Raw genomic sequence first — 24,478 nt, 5'->3', positions numbered from 1 at the left:
GGAGGTGCTGTGATGGGTATGAAGCGCTCCTCAGAAACAGCAGAGCAACCCTGATAGCTTTAGTGCTTCATCCCCAAAATAACAAACCTACAAATCCTTTCAGATTAGTAGGAAATGAGTGGTTAATTGCATCTAGCATAAGTGCATTTTTAAGTTATTTTTTAATCAGGACTATGATTTGAGTTAATAAATAACCACTGACAAATTAATAGATTAATTTATCTTGAGATTATTTACAGAGTTTGCTCTCATTGCTCTTTATCACAGACAGTATTGTCAAAGCACTTAGTATTGAAAAAAGACTTAGTTTCAAACCAAATTGATTTGATTAGGAACCAAATAACGCAGAACAAAAATCAAGCAAAACATGCACACAGCAAGGAAACAAAAAGGTTGTAGGTTCAATTAAAATGAATGGAGTTCAATGAGTTCTAATAGTTCTAGCTGATCCAGCTACTTCACAATATCAATACACTGCAGAGTGTACACACACACACTCACACACTCTTACTGAATGCTACAGATGTCATTCGGCCACTGACGTGAATTTACAGTGCATGGTGTAAATAAAAAGTGCGACAGAGACACAGACAGCGAAGCACAGAGCGTGCAGGTGTCGACAGTTAAGAGGTGAATGTGGTCTGTGAGCACTGATGTCATCTGATTAACACACACGCACGCACACGCACACACACTCACTCAGTCTGCTGCCCTGCTCGCTGGCAGAGTGCAGCACTGACAGCCTGAGAGCTCCCCCTAGCAGGAAGAGAGAGAGAGAGAGAGAGAGAGAGAGAGAGAGACTTACAGAAAGAGAAAGGGGGAGACGTGAGGTGTTGAAGGGCGAGCGACGGCAGACACACAGCTGAGCAAACCAACACTCTGTGGCAGGGTCTGTGTGTGTGTGTGTGTGTGTGTGTGTCTGTGTGTCTGTGTGTGTGCGTGTGTGTGTACTGTAGTAGTATCAGTGGTGGGAGAGTGTGTACAGCGTGCTGATCAACAAAATGAGTTTAGGCATGCTCTTTGGGAACTGGAAACCCTCGTAACTGTGAACACATGCATGCAGACACACACACACACACACAAATACACATGTAGGCTGCATCTTTATACAATTTCCAACAGGAACAGATGTTTGTGTTCTCCTCGAAAACCAGAAATATCAACAACTGGCACTGAAAGGATATTTTCTCCAAAATCTAGAAATAACATATTTTCTCGCTTATTGTGGTGAACAGCAATGTGTCTTTCCCGAGACAGTGTTTCTCAGAACACTGCCCACAATAAGAAAATATATTTTGTTAATTTGAGTGAAGCGACCCTTTAAGTCGTCACTGCTGAAGTCTCTTTAACTATACAGAACATTTGTTTCAAACCATGACTGATTCGACTATTAGGAATATCATTTTGTATTCATTACAATCAGCTGTGACACTTAAGACACATTGGAGGACTGCATTTTAATTTATGGCATTTTAAAAACACCTCATCTGCAGAATGCTTGACTGCATATAAAAGAAGTTACCAGGCTCTCTCTCTAACAAAGACTTAGCCCCAGCAGGGTGCACGGCTATTTGACAAGCCAAAGGGAAACATGCATCTCAAGTGGGCGACTGCAATTTACACGCATCTCTCTCCCTCTCTCTCCTGGTGTGTGTGTGTGTGTGTGTTTGCAGCTACAATGAGAGCTGTCGTCCTGTTTGCGTCCCTTCACACTAAATCAGCCTCTCAGAGGAAAGCCGAGGTTATTTGCAGTGAATGAGAAGCAGAAGGCACGTCTGCACCTTCGGGTGTAAACTGTCTCGGCGTGGCGACGCCAAAACACAAGCAAAAAAAAATAATATATATATATAAATATATATATATATATATATATATATTTATATATTTCCACAGATTAATCTTTCACACGTGTCTCTGAGGGAGAAACCGCAGCACATTCTTGTGAAGAGTTCCCACTCAGGACGGGTTGTTTCATTTAAATGTTGCAGGAAATGAATGTGAATTATGTGAGATGCCGGATTTATTTTATGCAGAAGAGGACAATAAACATGCTAAATGTTTTTAAATATTCATGGAGTACATTGAATAGTTGATTCCTGGTCAAAAGTGCAATCCCTCATTGATTTCTCTTTTTAAATCTGTTCTAATCCCACAAAAAAAGACGAAAACAAAGGAAAGCAGAAGTCGAATTAGAGAAGGATTTTAAGCTCTGAGACGGCTGGGGAGTGTGCAAAATGGAGCTCAACTCATCAGGATGTCCCTAATAATTTGAGCACTGAGTGTAAGAATGTTGCTTTATGACTGCAGCTGAGGCTTTGCCAAACTGTTTTTTTTTTTTTTATCTATATATATAACCTCCAGAAAACCTGTCTCACCTTTCCTAACACTTCCTCTCGCTCAGGAAAAAATAACGAAAGACAAAAGAGGCGGACCTGCTCTTGGTCTTCTTCCTCTGAAATCTAGAAATCACGCACAAATTAAAAATGCTCCGGTGAAAACACAGGTCAGATAGATTTTATGACCTGACAGCAAGAGAAGAATTATGCGAATTTTGGTGAGGGGGATTCACGCATGTGCATTTGCATATGTGTGTGTTGATGTCCATTCAAGCCTATACATTTTATGTATAAGTGTGTGTGTGCACATGCGTGTGTCTGTGCATACTCAAGCATACTAAATCGGCGAGCATCTCTTACACATAAATTATGGAATGTACAGCACCGTGCTGCAGCCTGAATGGCGATAAATCAGACAGACAGACAGGTCAGAGCTGCTCTGTGGACACAACTGCATTTTACACTTTACACACAAACACTTGTGTGCACACACACATTGAGCTTGAAGCCACTTTGTTCCATTGCAAACAGGAAGCTCGTATATTAGCCTCCATCTTCATGATCTCTGGTCTTTGCACATCTCATGACTGTCTGTCCACCTGTCTGTCTACCTGTCTGTTTATCTGTAAGAATATACACTGGCCTCTTTGCTGATGTCACAGCAAAGCGTGCACAACGTGACCCATTTCAAAAGGTAACCGAGTGTACACTGCAGGCCTGCATACGAGCCGCCACACACAAGTTGGAGCTCTGTTATGCAATCAAATATCTACTTGTCAGGAGCACATTTGACATCCAGGCCACATGCAGTGTTTTTAGGTGTGTGTGTGTGTGTGTGTGTGTGTGTGTGTCTCTGTGGGTTGGCGGTGCCACACTGTAAAGCCAGGCCTCATAGCAGAGGAGGAAGTTAAAGAAAGCCAGGCAGTGTGGCCCAGTACCTGTGCACAGACGCTCAGCGTACATGCGAGCTGAGTCTCTGCTGTAAATATGGTGTAACCTCATACACAGCAAGCCACTCAGGTGCACACTGATACTCTGTAGTGTAAGTGACCTAATCTCACAAGTCTCCACAAATAATCTGAAGCTGCAGGAAAGAGAGTGGTAATATTCACCCAATGTAACATCTTGATAGGAGCAGTGTCTACACTCCCTCCTTTGTGATTTACACTCACTCATCTGTAAATCAGCTGCTTTTAGCAAAATTGCAAAAGCAGTTTTTTACATGGTGGATCCTTCTCACCACGGAGTGCCCCTTACTGAGATTTTGTGCCCCCAGTAGTTACAGCCCTGCATGAAAGTCTGCTGCTCCTGTCAGGAGGCCAGAAAAAAAAAAATCATCTCACTGCTGAGAAGTTAGCGCCAAAAGTGAAAATTGTTTGCATTAAATAAGAAGGCAGAGCAATGTGTTTCCTCTTTCAAACATGTGTCTTAATTTGCTTCGACGTTGTGTCAAGTTTACTTTCTCTTTCAAAAATCTCACATTTCTTTGTCCTTTCCATATTCGCATTAATCACACACAAATACTTCATGTTTTATATTTTGCCCTTAAATGCCTCACTTACTACAGGCTACTCTGCATAAAAGTGCCGTGGGGGCAAACTGGAAATTTTCGCTGTCAAAGCGTGCAGGGTATTAAATAATCCAAACCTATTATTAATATTACAACCGGGGGAAGTATAGGCAGCATGGTGAACGGTACGAACTAATTAAAGCGAATACAGAGAGGCTGGCACGAGGCAGTAACGTGCCTGTTAAAAGATTCAATAAGCTGCAGAAAAAGAAAATAAACTGCGTGTTAAACCTGAGGCGCTCCGTGGCTGCTTCAAAGAGCGGACAGAAGAAAATCATCTGCTCGATTTCTTGTATCATCATTTTTTAACGGCAGCTGGTAAAATAATAATAAGGTCAATAGTTGTGTTAAAATAAAGTAGCCTATCGGCCCTTTTCTTGAAGTGAACGGCGAAAAGAATTGTGCTCGAATTAAATTCATAAGTGACTTATTATTTTTGTGTGCGTTCATTTAAAATGAATATACCTACTGGTGTTTAATATGTTCATCGGGAAGGAATAAAATCTGCGTCTAAAAGTGTGTAAAAAAGTAATAACTGATTTTAATTGATGGAATTACAATTGTGCTTTTATTGTCCTTTGTAAATTGAGTGTAATTGTCTCTCTAATAACAGCGCTGGTTCTCATTTCAGTAAAACAAAAAGCGGAATAATAACGAAGTCATGTCTCAATAAACTACCAGGACGGATCTCCGACTTCTCCGTGAGGAAAGTCAGACTCGCAGCCAAAGACTTTTCCACTCTCTCTGCTCGGTGTGTACATTTGGTCTAATAATAGCGGGCTATTTATAGATCGTAATAATCAGATACATAAATAAGGCCCTTTATCTAATGTTATCAGTAAAAAGAAAGAAAGGAAAATATTGGCCTTCAGGAGGCACCTCGACAAACTTTCTGCTGCAAGTCTGAAAATGTTTTTTTTTTTTTTTTTCATTTTACGCACCGATCATCCAGGAAACAAAATCCTCTCAACTTCTCAGAATGACAGCGGAGAGGGGAAAAGAGAAGATAATCCTATGCTGTGATGATGTGACTTTTTGCAGGTATACTTACGTGTAATTTCTCTCTGGGACAGGTGCTGCGGGTTCCCCTGCTTGCGTCGGGACATCGCCCTGGCATTTACACTGGCATCGCCCGGAGAGCGGCGCTGGAAGGGTCGGCTCTCCTCCTCCTCCTGCTTCTCCTGTATACCGGCCGCAAACTGGCCCCAAAACCGGCCGCTCGCTGACCACCCCAAACTGACCGCTCAGCACTGGCCCCAAATGTGGCCCTCGAACTGACCCCTGCGCGACGGATCTCCCTCCAGCGGGCAGCGGCTCCTGCGCTCTGCGGTGACCGGCCGTAGCGCAGCGCTGGGTGGCCGGGCGCTCGGTCGGAGTTCGGTGCCAAAGTGGTTGCGCGCCTTCCTTCTTCAGTCGAAGTGGTGGTGAAGCAGGGGGGTAGTCCGGCTCTGCCTTACGCCGCTTTTACACCATCTGTCAGAGGACACCGGAGAAAGGAGCGGAGTGGAGGGGAGGAGAGACGCGGCAAGACGCGGGAGGTTGGCGGTCACCTCCTGATGGTCAGTCACTACCTGTGTCCATTCTCCGGCCACACTGGACACCGCGCGTCCCTGTCCGGACAAAGCAGGTGAAAGGACGCCAATTAAGGTCTGAAAGTGTGTAAAATAGGAATCCAATTTTCTTCTCGGCACTTCTCGAGGTGTCGCCAAGTGGTGGGCACTTCTTCTGCTGCACTGGCAGTGCCAGCCAGGCGGGCGGGTTAGACTTTAACTCTTTAAGTCGAAGCCCAGTGCTGGTGTGAGGACAGACTGCCACCCTCTATTCTCTTTGTGCTAGCTGCAGAGTCCCGCATCCCCGGGCTGTGTGCGGCTGTGTGCGGCTCTGTGCGGCTCTCTGGCTTCTACAATGGGAGAAAACTCAAGTTCAAGTGCGGACGTGACGTTCAGTCTGCGGTGAGAAGGGAGAGTGGAGACTGAAGAGCACTGGGGGCGACTAGTGGTGGCTTTCACACACACTGACACACACACACACACACACACACATACAGACACAGACACACACACACACACCACTCTCACACACTCGCGCGCACGGCAGAGGTGGTCAAAGTCGCTCAAGTCATCTCCGCCGGTGTCCCATCACTATTGGAATGGGATTTATTTCTGTTAAATTGTGACCTGAGGGCTTCCGTATCTCGTCCACAGGATGCTGGACACTTTGCACCAGCCTGCATTCATATTTAAAATGCGTGCAGGTTCGTTGTGCCGTTTGTTACGCACTTCCCCCTTTGCTGGATGCCTAAATAATATCTAATTATTTAATATTGTTTTTACTCAACATTTGCTGACAGTTGACCCCTTTTAAACCAGTTTACACGTGCGCGTGCAGACGCCGTTACAACAATAAAGGCCTGTGAGTACACTACACTTCTTAATAATTCATTTAAATGACTTTTTAAATGTGCACAAATTGACATAGTCACATATTGTTTTGTGATTTTGACTGACCAACTCATACATACAGCCGGCTGTATTTTTATTTGTATTTTTATTTGTACAGATTCACACTGACGCGTCGTCCTGGCCTAGTAACGCGCACAGCTGTATGCTTCACACTCGCATTTCACTCATATTCCTCCACATTCAAATCATTTAATATTAGCGTGTGTGTGTGTGTGTGTGTGTGTGTGTGTGTGTGTGCGCGCGCGTGTGTGGACCGTGTAGCTTCTGAATATATGTCAGTGTATCTGAATTGTTTCATCGTATTAATTAGCGACTGATATGAACATGAGAAAATTAAGAATCAAGTTAGGCAATCAAGGAAAGGATGTTGTGTGCGTTTTGTGTTTTTAATAGGGCGGGTTTGCGGCCACATGGTGACCCTATGAGTGCCGAACTGAATTTAGCTCAAGTGGAAGATGAAAATTGGAAGGGTTTAAGGTGAACAGTGATATCCAGTTAGGAAGATTTGACATCCTAGTGATCAAGGGGAATTTTAAAATACAGTTAAAATGAGAACAGAACACATGAGAAAACTGTGCTGCGCATCTCCATCAACACCACCACATGAAGGGCTATGGTGTCCTGGTTGGGAGTGTGTGTGTGTGCTTGTACAGTAAGTGTGTGTGTGTGTTTGGTGGCAGAAAGCAGCATCTCTGCATGCTGGCAGCCCACTGCCTTTGCAGCAGCACTGTTTGAAAGAGAGGTAGGTGCAGAGGGGGGGGGGCATCAGATTTTCATCCTCACAAGTCCCTGTGGAAGAGGGGAAGGAGATTCAAAAGCAAAAGTAAAATTTGGTGACTTGGAGAACATGCATGAGCGTGCAAAGTGGGTGAGAGTGAATGTCTTTGCGGCAGCTGAGCGGTGGCATATGTGTGATGAAACCCCACCTAGCTCAGATTAGATTAGAGGAACATCAGTGTTTTTTTAAAGCAGAGGTTTGCACTAGTGGCCAGTCAGCCTTGACTAGAAACTACAGCTGCCAACCCCTTCATCCCTACAGTGCCGCATCTGAGCTGGATTAGCTGCTATCACATTCCAAAAACACTCCTTCTTATTTTTTTCTTCTTCATCTGCATGTCTGCGTCTCTACTTCGTCGCTCCGTCTCTATCCTCAACCCGGTGGCTCGCAGAAGAAAGAGGGGGTGCAGGCCTCAGGGTTTCTTTTATCCCTCCCTACCTCGCATCTAGACAAGCCTCTAGTTTGTTTGTGGGCCAGGTGTTGTCAGAGCGGCAGATCATCTGGTGAGAACGTCTTTCCCCATCCCTCATCCACCCGGCTTTGTGTTTGGACTTCTCCCTACTTCTCCTGCATCGCCTCGAGTTCTGCCGCTTCTCTCTCCTCCGTCCGTCTTCTTTCTTTCTTTCTCTTTTTCTGTATCTTCACGGGGGCTCATCTCGGATGCTCGGGCTGTCTCCCAATAAGCCAAAAGCCTCTCCTTATTTCACCAGTATACTGTAGGAGGACATAAATAGATTTCCCATGCTTATTTACAAGTAAAAGGAGAGGATGGCAGGTTTGTCCAAATGTCTTTGTCGCGTGCATAACAGAACACCCACTTTCATTTGGGAGGGATACATGCAGCACTTAGTCACAATAACAGCCGACAGAGAGCATTATGTTGAAATGTAAATCATTGTCATTTTTAAGGCGCGACTCAGTGCCAGTGGGGCTTTTTTTGTTTTGTTTTTCCATGAAGATATAGGATTAAAGCTGCTTCGAGTGGCTCAGTGGACGGACGGAGGGGTAGAAGAAGAAGAAGAAGCTGACTTCATTGTCGCTCATATTCAATCCACACACGCAAACATCCGGGATGCCTCAAAACACACATATTTTCCACTGTTATCAGGTTGAGGCTCGCAAACATCACAACAAGTAGTAAATCATTTCCTACTGCAGCTTTAATGTTATAAAATGTAATGTTGCCTTTTTGGATCATCGCAGGCTCCTAAATCCTCACTATTGTGGAATCAGGCATGCATTCTGTGCAAAGTGACACTCCAGGCCAACATCACTACCCGGATGTGCTCCTTGTCCTTGCAACCTGATTGGCTCATTAGTCAGATGGGCGACAGGTGCATCATTCCCACTTTCTTATTGGAGATTTTTTAAAGGCGATTTCTCACTTAAAGGCCATCAGTGTGAGTTATGGCGGATGGCTCCCGGCATCCTGCTTTTGCCCTTCCTTCATTTGCATATATATATGCGGCTGTTTGTTTTTATGTTAATGCTAAATAAGCCTTTCCCCCCCCTCCCCCTCCTATCGCCCATTGCCTCGGCTGGGCGGTTAAGTTTTAATTAGAGGGACGTGGAGGTGTCCTTTAGAGTTTTAAGATCACTTTCCCAACAACTGTTCACCACTAAACTGCTAATATTTATGTTTATGTGTTCAGATGCATGCTGGGAGATGTGGCAGGATGTGGAGAGAAACAAATCTGCACAGTAAGTTCACTGCTTTAAGGAGATGCTGTGATAGGAATGCCAAATTGAGTCTACTGATGAAGCAGATCAACATCTTTTAGGACTGTTGTCAGCCAATCAGAATCTAGTATTCTGGGGAAGGATGCACTCGATAAATATCAGTATTATAGAGCAACTTTTATTTGCAGAAGTTAAACAAATGCCATAAGATGATGAAGACCATGGCATGCAGCTGAAATCTCTGGAAAATGAAGCTGGTAGGTGGAAGTTTAACTTAGGGATTTTCTTTGTTGGTAAATCAGGAAGAATATAACCTGAGGTTCAAGGCTAATTTAGTTGGTGTTCCAGAGTTTTAAATCATATCACATGATCTTCATCATCAGATTACCCAGTTGTTGTGAAATGATCGGTGTTCATTTTTTTTGCCAATGAGTACTTTAAAGACTTCTATCCTAAGTTCACTGTTAAAACTACAAAACATTTTGTAGTTGATGGAGATCATGCAATACGGGCAAAAGCTCCAGAACAGCTTTAAAATGGCCCTGGTGGTGAGAGTGCAAATGAAGAAAAGGTGCTTTCAAAGTCAAAGTATGTTTAAAACAGAATGAAATGCAAACCCTGCACTATTTAGCTGTTTTTTTAAGATGGAGAAAAGCCAAAGAAAGACACACCAGCTCCCTCACATGTAAAACACCCGTGTTTATCAATGAGCATCTGACAAGTCCTCTTTAACAGCAACCATCAAGTCTTAATGTCAGCATCATACATTAAAGGGGTGATTGTCTTTTTTGTATCCAGTCAACAGTAATGAAAAGCAGATTAGAAAGGCAGGTGTTGATGTGATGAGCTCCGCGCTCACTCCCAGTTGAAAATGATGACCCTCTGTGCTCAGACCCGCAATGCAACACCACCCTCTATTGGTTAGCCACTGCCACATGCAAATAACAAGCCCCTCAGTGTCACTGCCAGTGTGTTCCAGTGAGTGTTTGTGTGCACCTCTTGGTATTATTCTATGCATGTGTGTGTGCAGAGAAAGGACCGAGCCTCCATCGTCTGCTCGGCCGTGTGTCCTCTACAGCGGGCTGACTTCAACACTATACATACCTGAAATAAACTTCTCTTGGGGTGTTGTAATGGTTTTTGAAAATAGTATTCAGCGAGGCTCATTATTACAGGTTCTGAATGAAGTGTTAAGTGAATAAAACGCTGCTATGATAGTCTCTGCATGGGCTGAAGAACGAAACGTTTGAGGGCTAGCGGAGGAGCGCAGAAGCCCTTAAGCACAATTACGGATATCAAAGTTGAAATTATTCCTTTTAAAGGGAAAATGCTAATCATAGATTTATTTAGAGCAAGTTAGCAGCAGCACGGAGCTCTCATTACCAACACACACCCTCTCACACACACAAACACATGTGCACTCTCGCTTCAAGACCTTTTACTCTCACACACTCTTTTTTTCCCCCTTCCTCCTCTCATTTCAAAGAGAGTTATTTTCAGAATAATTAATTCCACCACAATTATAGCAGTGGTTAATGTATATGTTGGTCATTATTCAGAGTCTCATATAACGAGGCACACAGAGGGAACCGGGAAAAAGGATGTGTTCTCGACTCAAAGAGTAGAGTCCTAATTAGCTTTGCATTCAATTAGATGCAATAGAGCGGACCGGTCCTGCCATACCTTCAGGTTAGTTTTTATGTACTGACTGAAGCCTGAAACCACATTCACAAAACGGTATCGCTTAAAAAATGGGTTAGTTAAAATAGTTCATGAGTTTGTTTTTATTTTAAGAAAAGCACATATTGCCACTAGATGGATGGATCGTTACAATTTTAGTGTTTTATTGTTGTGTAAAGAAAACATTGTTACACTATTTGGCTGTTCATATAGTTAATAGACTCTTAACCAAGACATTGAGGTGGATGTCTTATTAACTTAAAAGCTGCCCTTAATGAATATAAGACAAAGTTCCCAACTAGCTGGCTGCTAAAAAGCCTGATATTGTTCTCAGGAGACCAAACCAGGAGAGTGAATGTTGGACTTGGTAAGAAAGATGACTCCAAGTAAATGCTAATGTTGCTCTGTGTCTGCTGGGTGTCTAATCAGCAACTGTTTGCTAACACGTTAGCCACGTTAACTTTAGAAGGGGGATAATACACTTTTAAAAGTCATTAATGCAGCTATAAAATCTGTTTTTCAGAATCAGAATCAGCTTTATTGCCAGGTATGAGTAAATATACGAGGAATTTGACTCAGCATTGTACATTGCTCACGACGTGCTACAAAAATACAAAATCACAATAATAAAAGTAATGATCCAACTTCATAAAGCAAAAACAAAACATACCAAACATGCGCATGTTTGTTGAAAAATGGACTTTGCTTCAAGTCTATATTTAAGCTAGAGCTTGTTTGGCATGTGAATGTCAGTGACTGGAGCTGACCACCTTGGTATTCACCAAAACGCTGTCGGTTCACCACTTCACCGCCACATTGACAGTGGAGCTGTAGAGCTCCTCATTACTCAAATCTGAACTTTGAATTGGAAGCTACATCAGACACACACACTAACAGCTAAAACACGAGCGAGGAGCCCCACCATGGTCAGCGCTGGGTTGCCTGCAGGCAAAATGAGAAGCACTAAAGCAGCTTGTCCACCGGTACAGGAGCCCGGGAGCGGCCGACCACCAGCCACCGGGCCAAACGCGATTGTTTTGCTGAAGAAAAATGGCAGCCTAGTGTGACTATATCAGGTTTGCTTGGCAGCCGGACGGCAGGCCCACTTCCACCAGAGTCCCCGGAGGAACGAGAAGAGTGAGCAAACGAGTGAGTGGGGGAACGCACGGCCCAGAACACACACAAACGCTGGCATCTGAGAGAGGAACCCTGTGCTGCCAAAGCTCTGTATCCACCACAATGAGCTCCGTCCACTGATGAGCCAAGTCTGCGCTTTTGTTTTAAAGAAGCTCTCGTGTCCTTCTCTCATGTCTGCACTTTGTCCTTCTGTGGACAAAAACCACAATCCAGGGCCAAATCACATTCTCTGTCAGAGAGGAGGCGTAACGAGGTTGAGGTACCACAAAGATGATAGCGGGGAATGATTTGGCTGTCAAAAGTGCTCTTCCAGGCTCAAACTCTATATGTAAACCCACAGAAGCTTGTTCTGTGGAATCAGTAGGTCATGGTGGAACAACAAAGATGCAGAATGTCACAGAGGTGACAGATGTTCAGGAGAAAATCGAAGTGAAATATCTGCAGGTTCCATTTAGGCGAGGTTTAAACTGTGTGTACCTGCCCGGCAATTTAGGTAAACATAAAATAACATAATGACATAATTTTGTCAGTGAGCAGCAGATAAACGCACAGCGGTGAGATGAAGTCAAGGTGAGACAGACAGCGCTGACGTGAAGAAGAGCTGAAATGATCAATGCTGAAAAAAAGGAGACGCACGCACGCAGCACGCACGCACGCACGCACGCTGGTGTTCAGCTTATCAGGCTGAACCGCGGCTGACTCCTGCGTCAGGGCGGAGAGAGACTGGGCCCGGCCTATCCATCACTGTGAGGCATGAGAGAGAAGGAGGGAGGGAGAAAGAGAGGGAGGGAGAGAAAGTAGAGAGAGAGGGAGATGGAGGGAGAGAGGGAGGGAGAAAGAGACGTAGGGGGGGAGGCAGTCTCTCAGTCTTGGTTAATTGCGCAGCGCTGCTTGGTTAACTGTCCTCCGCTGCCCTCTTCTGGTCACTCTGTGGTCACATTGGACATGAACTCTCCTCACTCACTGTTCTGCTGCTGCACTTCCCCTCACCTCAACCGGTTGACAATTAGTCTCAAGTTCAATTACTTTTAATAATTTATTTCTGTTCCGCCATTAATCAAACACTTCTTCAGTCTAGTTTTAAGATGGCACTCTTGTTTGTTGTTTTTGTGGTCATGCTGTTTGTAAATTAAAAGGTGTCCTACAAATGGTTTGCTGTGACTTTGTGGTGGTTAGTAGTACTAACAGTATTTAGTATATAATATGCATGGCATGTATGCTGCTGATGTCATGCCCCATTAATGTCATTTTATCCACTATATTACTTTCTCTGTTACTCATTATACTTATTTCCTGTTACTACCTGTTGCAATATTAGTAGTCTTTTGTAATATGTATGCATGCTGCTAAGTTTTCTTTTACTGATACTATTTTTAATGTTCTACATTTTAATATTTATGTGTATATTCTTATATAATGCCATTGTTACTGTAGTAGTGAAGGTGATGCTTAAAGAAATCCACTTCCTAAACTGATACTCGTCACTTTCTCCACATTCGGTACAGCAAAGATAATTTGTGTTGTTTTTCTACCTCAATGTTGTTGGTCTGCAGTGAAACTGTCATAGACTGACCAGATAACCAGCCATCCACTAGCTACCGTATGCCTGCTTATCCTGTAAAAGCTACAATAAAGGAATATGTTCATAGTATGAACGTATTAAGTGACAGCGTGTCTCTGGTAGTGAATTATCAGCGGAATCTGCAGCTCCCCTCAGCTTTACGGAGTTCTAGAGTGACTTTCAGGTCATTGTTTATCTTTCCAGCACACAGCTTTACTGTTCTGGTTCACTCTCAGCGCTCTCACTGCGTCGTTTTCAGAGAAAAAGCTGTGATAAAGCCAGTGTACACGACCTGCTGAGCAGCAAACAGCAGACACACACAGAGGAGCATTTAGTGTCTAAAGAGCCAGATATGTGTGTTCTCTTTCCCCCTGCTCTCTCTCTCTCTCTCTCCAAACTACAGAACGTTATATTACCTTGTCAACAGTTCTTAAAATTACAACCCGTCCCTCTCCCTCATTAAAAAATCACAAGACAAGTCTCACTGTGCGTGCACTCTGCACATCACACTGTTTGTGACGCATACTGGACTACGATTGGCTAGTTGTGATGTCACAGACTCCTATAGGTGCGTCCAGGTGTTAAAGTGAGAATGAAGGTGAGCTCGAGAAACCGTCCGCTGTCAGCAGGTGAATGTGAAAACTGGCTCTGTATATGCATCTCTCTGCTCTCAAACATCACAGTAAAGGGACAAGAAGAAGACTTTAAGGGCAGGAGTCTCTCCTGGCCCCGGCCACCTCTCTATCACAGGGCTCCAACAGATAACATGAACAGGTTTTTATTGAACTGATGAAATAAGACGGCGGGGGCTTTTTCAACGCATCAGGTTAGATCAGATAAGGTAATAAAGCAAGAGCCACCTTAAGACCTTTCTCATGCCAGCTGGTATTATGTTTAATATATTAGCACAAACCAGTCACTTAAAGGATCCTAATGGCCTTCCGCTCCAGGTTCATGCCCTGATGTCAAGCTGCACCTGAAGTGAGTAGAGAGGACCGTTTCTCATTAATATTGAATGATGTTAAGATCTTGCTGACTGGAACAGAGCGAGCTGAAGGATAATCTGCTGTACGTGAAACAACTTGTGAATTTGTTGAACAGTGTGCGTGGGAGGTCTTGGAGGAGAAATAGACTGGGAGAGTAAAACCTGCATGGGCCTGTGATCCAACAGCTTAGGAAGGTAAGGTACGGAAGGAAGGAAGGAAGGAAGGAAGGAACACCCTCTAGGACTTTATTATTGTTCATCTCCCCTTACTTTCTCCTCCACCCTTCCGTCTTGCTTTCCATCCCTCCATTCTTCCTCTCTCTTCAGATATTTGGCCTGACAGCCAGGCTACTGGGCAGGAGAGCCCACTGTGCCAAAAGCCATCATGTCACACACACACACACACTGTCCACCTGAGCAGCCAAGCCACAACCACAGTAATCAGGGATGTGGTCAGAGGAAGCGCGCACACACACTCACACACACACACACACACACACACACACACACACACACAGGGAGCCAGGGCGGCAGGTCTGGAGGATTCTGGGTCAAGGCTGGGAGGTCTGATGAAGATGAGGTGGGACACCGACACTGGGCCTCTTCACCGCTCACTGGTCAGCACACCGCGGTGCCTGGGCGTGTGTGTGTGTGTGTGTGTGTGTGAGAGGGGATCAGGTCTGATCTGAGCTGATTTTGTCGTCTCTCGGCCCTCTCAGCGCCATCTCCTGACAGGCCATCACACCATAACCAGAGAAAGACCAGGGAGACGGAGGTGGAGTTTGGGGGTGGGGGTGGGGGTTGAAGGAAGGGAAGTCACTCTACAGCCAGGAAATAAACTCATCAGCATTATATTTTCCAGCTTTAAAACATACAAATCTCACTTTGTTCTGCGTGTGCTGACACCTGTTCAGTTCCCGGCAAAAACAAACTGTGTTCATCTGCCTCTCAGAGGCCATTTGAAAATGATTCAACATTTGATACTGCATACAAGATGCATTTATTTATTCCTTTATTTTTATTCATGACAAAATACACAAAATGACACAAAGGAGCATTCGACACAAAGACTATGTTGAAACGGAAGTGACAAAGCCAGAGTTCTTGTATTGACGGGACGTTATGACGTTGGAGGAGGGTAGAAGTAGAAAGTAAAAAGTAGAAGAGGAGGAGAAGAAAGTATAATATAAAAATGACAAAATATGAAAAAGTTCAGAATAAAGTGACAGAAGGTGGAAAAAACGAAGCTTTCTTTCAGACGCTGGGGGACTGAGGAGATTACCTTTTCTTTTTTCCCTGTCTTTTCTAATTGTTTATATGAGCTTTACGAGAGCTCATTATGAATCAGTCAAACTAATGTCACAAACTAACACGTTAGTTGTTGAAGTGTCATAACCAATATGCTATTCGGAGCTAATTACAACAGCAGAAGTGACTTTTTACAGCCTCTTCCCTCACTCGAGGACAGAGTCAGGTGCCCCTATTTGTGTTTAATGTATCGCCCAACACTGATCGCAATCACTACAGAACACCCAAAGGCTCTGTGCTGTTCATAATATATACACATTTCAATAAGGATCTTGAAAGTGTTCAAGGGTTCTTGCTACATCATGCGGCAACACGTCAAGTTTGTATCAGCACCTAAAACAGCGCAGAGAAAAGTCTGATGAATGCATGAGGTGAAAGCCCTGACAAGCAAAGAGACTGCCTGTAAGCCAAACTAAACCCGACACAAGTGCAGATATGTTTGCCAATGTTACACCATAAAACATGACGTACAGAAATGGTGCTCACATACAGCCCCCTCCAAAAGTACGGTCTTCAGTGAACAACAAAAACAAAGGAATTTGCCTTACCGTTCCAATACTTTTGAAGGGGACTGTCCACTTATAGCGAAGAAGGGTTTCAGAAAATGTACCAGGACAGGAGTTATTTTATTTTTATTGAGTTGTTTTTTTTTGGTTTTCATTTTGTTTTTATGCTAGGTTAACTTTGTACGTTTGACTTGAGAAATACACCTTTCAAAATAATCCGTGATCTGTGATAACCTAGCAAGCAGACTCATGATACCATTTGTTTATTATAGAGCGACTGCAATATTGTCCACAATAATCACAAATCGTGAAGCCCTAACTAATTTAAAAAATATGTACATATGTAAAATGTAAAAGTATTCAGATTGTGCATTCACATTTCACTATTACTGTCTTCTCATGTAGATGGGTGTCGGGGGCCTACTGTGGACCCTGGTTAAGAACATAGACATAAATAAAAAGCCACGTTTTACCTTGGACACCTATGGGCTGTACATGCTGGTGCAAACACTAAAAAATTTTGTTATTATTTGGTCTGTCTGGCGCGGTGATTTCATGGCCTGAAACAAACCTACCGACACCAGCACTCTGATCAAGAAGTGTTTATGCAGATGCAGTGGCACGGTGCAATTTTGGTGTCCATGCTGGCATGAAAGTTTCTCACTTAAAGCCCTTCTTGGCACATCACAGTGTGTCTACTCTGCTATTTTTCTGGCAGCAGGCGGGAGTCCAGGCCCACATCTACCCAAATGTGGTCTTTGGATGTTAGCCGATGATTCCATCCCACCTTTTTAAGTTTAGTTATTCATTAAGACAAGTCAAGCCTTGACATGTTGTTACTGAATTCAGCTTTACTTTACTTGAATATCTGTCTAGCTAAATGGAATAGGTCAACATGTTGTCAAATATGCTTACTTGCTTTCATTCCAAGAGTGAACTGAGACAAAGATACCAACCCCAGTGGTATGTGTGTACAGAGCTGGATTCAGGACCTGGTTAGCCTGGCATAAAGATCAGATCAGGGAAAAAGAAAAGTCTGTTAGCACATAATTCCAAATCTAAATTGAGAAGTCATGTTTATATTTCTGTTTGTGTATGGCTAAACAAATGGGATACAATGCCTCACTTTAGCTTTAGAGGTGACGCTCCTATTTTTGTACTTTGAACAAATGCTAATCTAGGCTAGAAATTCACAAAACTTCAGCTTAACACACATACATGAGATCAATCTAAACTCTCTGAGAGAAAGCAAATAAGTATATTTCCAAAAATGTTCCTGCTCCTTTAATTGGAAACGAGCTTATTTAACTGTGATGGAATTGAATAATTTGATAATCTACCACCACTAAATCACATATATATGTTAAAGGACGACTGCAGCAATTGACTATCCCCACTACACCCATAGGTTAGGGTTACCAACATTACCCAGACTGTATATGTACAGTCTGGCTTAAATAAAGTCATGCCTTCTCCTGAGCCAAACACACACAGACTGTATATAGAGTACATGACAGGGAGGAGTGCTCCTGGCTTCCATCACCAGCAGCACAGCAGATCCATCAAGCAGACAGTCAACGTCTGCCACATGCAAAACAAGGACACCACCTTTGTGTGTGTGTGTGTGTGTGTGTGTGTGTGTGTGTGTGTGTGTGTGTGTGTGTGTGTGTGTGTGTGTGTGTGTGTGTGTGTGTGCGTGTGTGTGTGTGACTCAGATGTCCTCCAGTGCAGACGCACCTTGTTAAGGGTATTAGAGATCAAGTAAGTGATTGATCTACATGTCAGGTGACTAAGTGGTGCTTCTGTCCACACCTCAGGTCAATTAAGAAATGCGTCTGTGTGTGTGTGTGTGTGTGTGTGTGTGTGTGTGTGTGTGTGTGTGTGTGTGTGAGAAAGAGAGAGAGACAGCCGAGAAGTGAATAAGGTGAGGGGAGAAGAAAGACGGAGGAATGTAACTATGACAATTGAAAAGGAGAAAGAGTAGGATGCGTGGAGGGACACTGGCATAGATCTGAGTTTAGTTTGACTCGTAACTTTCCTTCATAAAACTGCACTGACGCTGCATGTAAACATCCATCAGCCTTAGAAAATAATCTCTACAACAGAGGTTGACAGACTTCAACTTGCAGGACTTCTGGGTAATGGAGTCTCACGTGGGAAACTAGAGAAAAAATGGTATCTCTGTTGTCAATGCTCTATTACTTAGCTGCGCGTGTGACCTGCTGGAAGCAAGCAGTTAGTAAGCTCCTGGCACGTGCATCCAAGGAGAGGATGGGGAAAGAAATGCAAACGTAGCTTGCTTGTTGCTAGCTGCTCACTGGGAACAATGTCCAACCCACGTGCAAGTTTTACTAAACATTTGACTTTCCATCACTTCCTTCAAGAAACAAAACTTTGTCAAACTTGGATATAAAATAGGAAAGGATGTGGGTCATAGTAGCTACTTGGAAAAGGCAACCTTTCAGTCACAAGTTCAAGGTAGCTAAACTAAGCCTAATGATCATCTTCAGACATGTTTTGAGACATATACAGATACTTTAATTTTTGCCCGATACAGTTTCTCCACAGACAAGTTAAATTACCTCGTTAACAATTCTTTAAACTACATTTTGTCCTTCTCCCTCATCAAAAAAATCTATGAATGTTTTTCATTTCAAAAGTTTAACAGCTGGACACAAGACGTCCAGTCTCACTGTGCGTGCACTGGAGGCTTCAAGTGTGCACATAACACTGTGTGTGTTGCATACTGGAGCACGATTGGCTGGTTGTGATGTCACAGAACCCTACAGGTGCGTCCAGGTGTGAAAGTGAGATTTAAGGTGAGCTCAGAGAAACCTTCCTCCGTCAGTGGAACTGATTTCCCGAGTAACTGTTGCTGTGGAGCACAGCGGCACACACAGTGTAACCAGGTGTTCTCCCAACAGTGTGGTCATTTTTTAATAAATAAAAAATAACACAGAAAAAGCTGTTTATAGATTTCATAACTCACCAATCACAATTCAGTATGGAAGACCGACTGTGTTATGATAAGCTGAGCTGAAACAGTTTGGGCATGAGGAGCGACTTTGACTCTGTCACAGTGAATTGTGGGCGAGGCTGTTGGTCAACACGGTGATGTGCTGGTGCTACCGTGCTAGCGGGGCTGCAGCGTAGTCCCCAGGGCGGTGTGCTGTCTGAAGCCTCCATCAGCTCTAACAAATGAGCCTCTCTGCTGGGCAGGTGGCTGCATCTCCTCCACCTCCTCCATCTTCTCCTTGGTGAGAAATGATCCTGGAAAGGGTTAACCCTCCACGCCTGCCCCATTCCCACTCTCCTCCTCCTTCTCCTCCTCCTCTTTGGCTGCCCCTGACTCTGCCCCCCATCCTCCCATCCTCCATCTCCCCGCATCCATTTGCAAATGATCTGGTTTGTCTGCATATTGTCAGTTGCAGCCGGCCCGGCCATTCATCACCTGTCGGCGACTCCCAGCGCCCTCCACACTTAATTGTTCCCTCTCTGACCTGCAGAATAGAGAATGATGTTCCCTCTGCCTCAGAAGGGAGATGGAGAAAGAAAGAAAGAAAGAAAGATGCGGTTATTAGATTTAAATCAGATGGAGATAGGGCAACAATGTTGGTCACTCCTTTCTCTATCCATCTTCTCTGTGTTTCTAGGTCAGATTACAAGAGGAGAGCAGAAGAAAGGAGAGGAGACAAGGAGAGGAGAGAAGAATTGAAATCTTGGCTGATAACTGCCAGTCCATTATAGTATGTTAAATAAAAAGGCCTGAGAGTGGCGGTGGAGGGGTAGGGGGAGGCTTAGGACCACACACACACACAGGATTTATGCAGCCTTATGAGCATGCCGTTAGCATCTGTGTTGGGTTGAGCACATGTGTCCCTCTAGCTTCCCTCTCTTTCTTCTTACATTGTTCTCCATTCCTGAACCTGTATACTTCTTCCTCTTGTCTTTCTATTCCTCCCTCAATTATTCTCATCTCTCCATTCATCTTATTATGCCATGTTATTTTATTATATTTAATGTGATCTGAATTGGAGTTGGAGTGATTTGTTCCCATAAATATCAGTATTTAGTAGGCGGTACTTCATCCCAGCATATATGCATCACACTCCTGAAAGAAAACATAAACAGCTGAAACAAATTAACATAGGAAATTGAAATGATTTCCTCACTAAAATAACAACCCAAGATTTATTCCCTTTGAAAGTCTCTATTGAGCTCACCTGTGACCTCTGACCACTTCCAGCCACTCTGCGGCTACACTCTGAAGATGACATGCATTATACATACAGCAGTTTCACTGTTGCTAAATACTATTTCCAGTCAGCTAAAGTTTGATTAAAAATGAAATGTTGCTTGCAGAGATGGAAGAGCAGATTCAGCCTGGACTTAGGGACTGGGGTGCAGTGTGTCTTAGGACTACTGTACCAGCCTTCTTGAAAGGGCTGGTTTTCAATCAGGGTTTAGGTGTATAATTAAGGGAAATTCAGGATTAGGGTTGAGATTAGAATTAGGTTAAAAACTTAACCATTATGTCCAAAATAAGATTAGAAACAGAATAAAGTTTAGAAAGATACCCACCTGTAAAGAAAAAAAATGGTATGGTTACAGTCAGGGTTGGCTGTGTGTGTGGAACAAGTGGAGGTCCCAGATGCAAGACACGGAGCAGAGAAGGTCCAGTTTTAAGATTTAATGACAAAATAAAAGAGCTCACACTTACAAGGAATGGTGGAGTTCAAATAAATCCACCTTATAATTTAATGTTCAAACAGAGGAAGTCCAAAAACACAAAACTAAATCCAAAAGGTAAAAATCCAAATATCCACATGAACAGGCAGGGAATCGGGAAGCAGGACACAACACGTCGCGACAGAACAGAACAGCAGGCGATATACAGAGGGCTAACAAGCAGGGAGGGAATCAACGGGTGAGGCACATAAGATGGAATCAAGACACAACAGGAAACAATAGGACTCAAACAACAGTCGCAGAGAACTTCAGACGAAGACAGGAAACAGAGCATGATGCTGAGACACGGACCCAACTGACAGAGCACTCACTGACAAAACCATAAACAGACAGCTACAAACTCGAGACGAACACCTGAACAGACAAAATACACAGAGGACAAACAAGTACACAGACAGGACAGGACAGACCAAAACCAAGGATGCGACAAACACCCTATACAGACCTTTTCAAAATAAGACGGGAGAACAGACTAAACATACAGATACACAGACCTAGGCTGCGGTCGAAAAGTCAAAAAAATGTCCTTTCCTAACAACTTTTCGAAACACTTTTCGATGAAAGACGTCATGAAGTCAAGGAAAGGTGTGAAGGAGAATTCATAAGGCCTCCAGAAAAGACAACGGCGGTGCTCAGAGAATCCGAATGCTCTTATTTAGGCTACATAATTATGCGACGGCGGATGTTACTGACGTGACCTGCCGTGATGAAACTACAATGATGGACTACAAAAAGCACATCTTTGACATTTTGCCCTGTGCGTTCTTATCGTGTAGTTTTATATGGGCCATCTAAATGTGGACAACACTGTGGAAAATTTCATTACCAAAGATGTAAAAAGGTATACGGGGTACCAGTCACCAAATAATCTAAATGGTTGTCACACTCCGGTCCGGTGTACCCTATGCTAAAGGAGATAAGAAAGGAAGGACTGAAGCACCTTTCCTTAGCTTTTAGAGAATTCGACCAGCTGCCACTGAAATACTCCCGGTTCACTTCACTAAGGAACCTTCCCAAGCAAAAAAGAGATTTCAATCGCTGCCCAGGATGAATGAAACAGAACACAGAATATGAACTACCAAAAGGACATAACTCAAGACGGGAGCACAGGACCAGGACTACGACTTAAGGCATGAACTAAGACACGGCAAAAACTAAGATAAGAAAATGGGAAATGAAACATTAACAGTAACAACTGAACTACTGCAGAGCAGAGGAAACACAAGACATGGAACAAAAACCCCAAACCACGTAAACAGATTAATAATTGATTAATAATCAATAATTAATTATTAATTAGCGAACTCCATGGCAGGTTTGGAGCAATTAGCTCTTTATTTGATCGTGACAGCCACTGAAACCTGCAAGAAATGTGCCTTGACTTTTAATTGTTCCAAAATGCTAACTTGCAGACACAAACAGTCTTCTTTTTATTAAACATTATTTTTTAGCATTTTGCATTTTTATAGGATGAGTTGCATACAGACAGAAGACATGGGAAAGAGAGAGGGATCCAACATGCAACAAATGTGCCTGGCTGGAACTGAACCTGGGACGTTGTGCTTATGAGGGTATGCTATGCATCTAAAGCACTTCCTGGGTTTTCCACAGCTTCTCTAGCATGCACTAGAGTTCTGCTACGTGCTAACCAATGGATCCCGACAAAGTCTGCGCTTGGATTTGGGCTGTTTTTTGTGCAAAATTTTGTGCTTGGGTCCGGTTCAAGATTGGTCAAAGAATTTGTATTCTTTCTTGTGCTGACTGTCTGTGCCCATTGACATCACATGTTGCAAGTTGATTTACAAAGCAGTGGAAAAAGAGAAAAAGTATAGCCAGGACGTAGCCTGATTGGGTCTTAAGACGCAGTTACAGGTCGAATATGTTAGTGTTGGGCGCGTTACTGTAATAATAACTTTTCACAGTAACTAGTAGTCTAACGGATTACTGTTTCCAAGTAACGCTGCATTACTGCGTTATCGTCCGTTGTAAACTTTGTGCGATCAGCAAAAAGCTTTTAACCGCGAACTATTCTACATCTAATGTATTGAAGCATCTGCTGAAGCCGCACAGCAATGTGAAACTTAGAGAAAGAAATTCTAAACTCTGCTGTTTCCACTCATGCATGGACTCGTCGGGAGAGAGCGGCGTTAAGCATTGTTTTATGTTTTGTAAAAATACTGAATACTGCTCTTTAGGGCTGTGCGAAATGACGATATATATAATTTTATGATAGCAAAACATCTATCCTTTGAAATTATGCTCTATCGTTAATTTCAATGTGTCTCCAATTCAACACTTTTGAGGGGACAAGGAAATTGAAGTTAGTTTTACATTGGATATTAGACAAACTATTCATTGTAAAGTTTTGTCTGTGAAGGTTCTCAGTCATCCAGGCCATAGTTATCCAACAAAGGATGAGGTCAAGGGCAACTGGACTTGGTAGAAGATACTAGAAGACTTTTCGTCCCTCATCCAAGGCTCTAACGACCATGATGACTGTCGTTACCACAGCCAGGAACACTGACGAAACAGTAGTATCGACGATACTAGCTAACGATCCCGTTCTTCCACTCTTGCTGGTGTTGCTGAAAAGAATAACAGATTTGTGAACAATATTTGAGAGAAATAGGTCTTTTGTGTAGAAAGTCTTAGATCTTTGAGTTTGGCTCATGATGAATGGGGGCAAAAACAAAAGTGTTGCATTTATAATTTTGTTCAGTGTAGTTACTTTTATCACCCAGTAATAAGTAAAGTAATATTATTACTATACTACTTATATTACTAAGTAACTAGTAACTTATTACGATTTCTAACTAACTTGCCCAACACTGGTTAGAACTAATACTGCTAATATTATGCATGTACGCTTATGGTTATAATATTACACACGGACAAAAGATTTTCAGGAGACTACTTCCTCTGTTTACTTGGACTCAAAGTGTTCGAGATGGTTTCTGTTTGTGCTAGCACAGAGATGGTAACTGTAAAGTAAAAACATCATCAAGATCCGCAATCACACTGGACAAAAAGACACAGTAAGACAAACACTGTCATTTCCCTATACTGTATGGGTGTAAAATGAATGAAGGCAATGGAAGCTGCCCACAGACATGGTCACACAAGCACGTCTGTGTGTGTGTACTAAAATGGTTCACATCAGGCATTAACAACTGCAGAGCTTGATGCTGTTTGAACAAGTTTTTTTTTTCAGCATTGTAGCCGCCATAGTGAACTATCTGGCCTCATTGCATCTCATCATCACAGTTAATAAAGTGAATCATCAAACGTCTTCCCCCTCGCTCTTACCTTCCTCTGTGAGCGCTGCTGCTGTTACGTATCATTTCTCCTGTTTAAATGTTAACCATCACACCCACTTGAGGAGTTTGTTCAGGGAGAAGGGGGAAGCCGTGCTCCTCCTCTTCCACTCCTCTTCCCCGTCTTTATTCACTCTGTCTTCTCTGCCACTCGTCTCTTGTCCCTTCATCCCTCATTTCCTCCATGATGAAGACCTCTCACTCCAGGCCAGAGGCTGCTCTGTCCCTCTCACATCCACCCACCTCTTCAATAATAAATGGATGCTTTCACGATGAGCTGCTGAGAGTGTTGAATCATAGTCAGTCATGCTTTGGAGAGAGGGGAACAGCTGGGGCATGGCATTCGGACATTTCTGCAGACATGCTTGGTTATTTTAAGAAAATAGTACCTCCTTTTTTCCTATACACACAC

The 24,478-nt window shown here is 43.3% G+C and overlaps 2 protein-coding genes across 4 annotated transcripts in view; both read right to left on the bottom strand.

Moving 5' to 3' along the window:
• Positions 1 to 5,701, bottom strand: part of bcl11ba (BAF chromatin remodeling complex subunit BCL11B a) — a 46,172-nt gene extending 40,471 nt beyond the window's left edge. For both annotated transcript variants that reach the window (XM_046062886.1, XM_046062887.1), the window contains exon 1: positions 4,958 to 5,701. In XM_046062886.1, the coding sequence (XP_045918842.1) occupies positions 4,958 to 5,012 (55 nt within the window). In that variant the 5' untranslated portion in view covers positions 5,013 to 5,701. The remainder of the gene's footprint in view (positions 1 to 4,957) is intronic.
• The window catches only part of ccdc85ca (coiled-coil domain containing 85C, a), a 480,744-nt gene that overhangs the window by 393,388 nt on the left and 62,878 nt on the right, over positions 1 to 24,478 (bottom strand). The gene's annotated exons all lie outside the window — the stretch shown is intronic.

The sequence above is a fragment of the Micropterus dolomieu genome, linkage group LG11 (genome assembly GCF_021292245.1).
Source record: "Micropterus dolomieu isolate WLL.071019.BEF.003 ecotype Adirondacks linkage group LG11, ASM2129224v1, whole genome shotgun sequence".
NCBI lineage: Eukaryota > Metazoa > Chordata > Actinopteri > Centrarchiformes > Centrarchidae > Micropterus > Micropterus dolomieu.
This window is presented reverse-complemented; position numbering and strand designations above follow the sequence as displayed.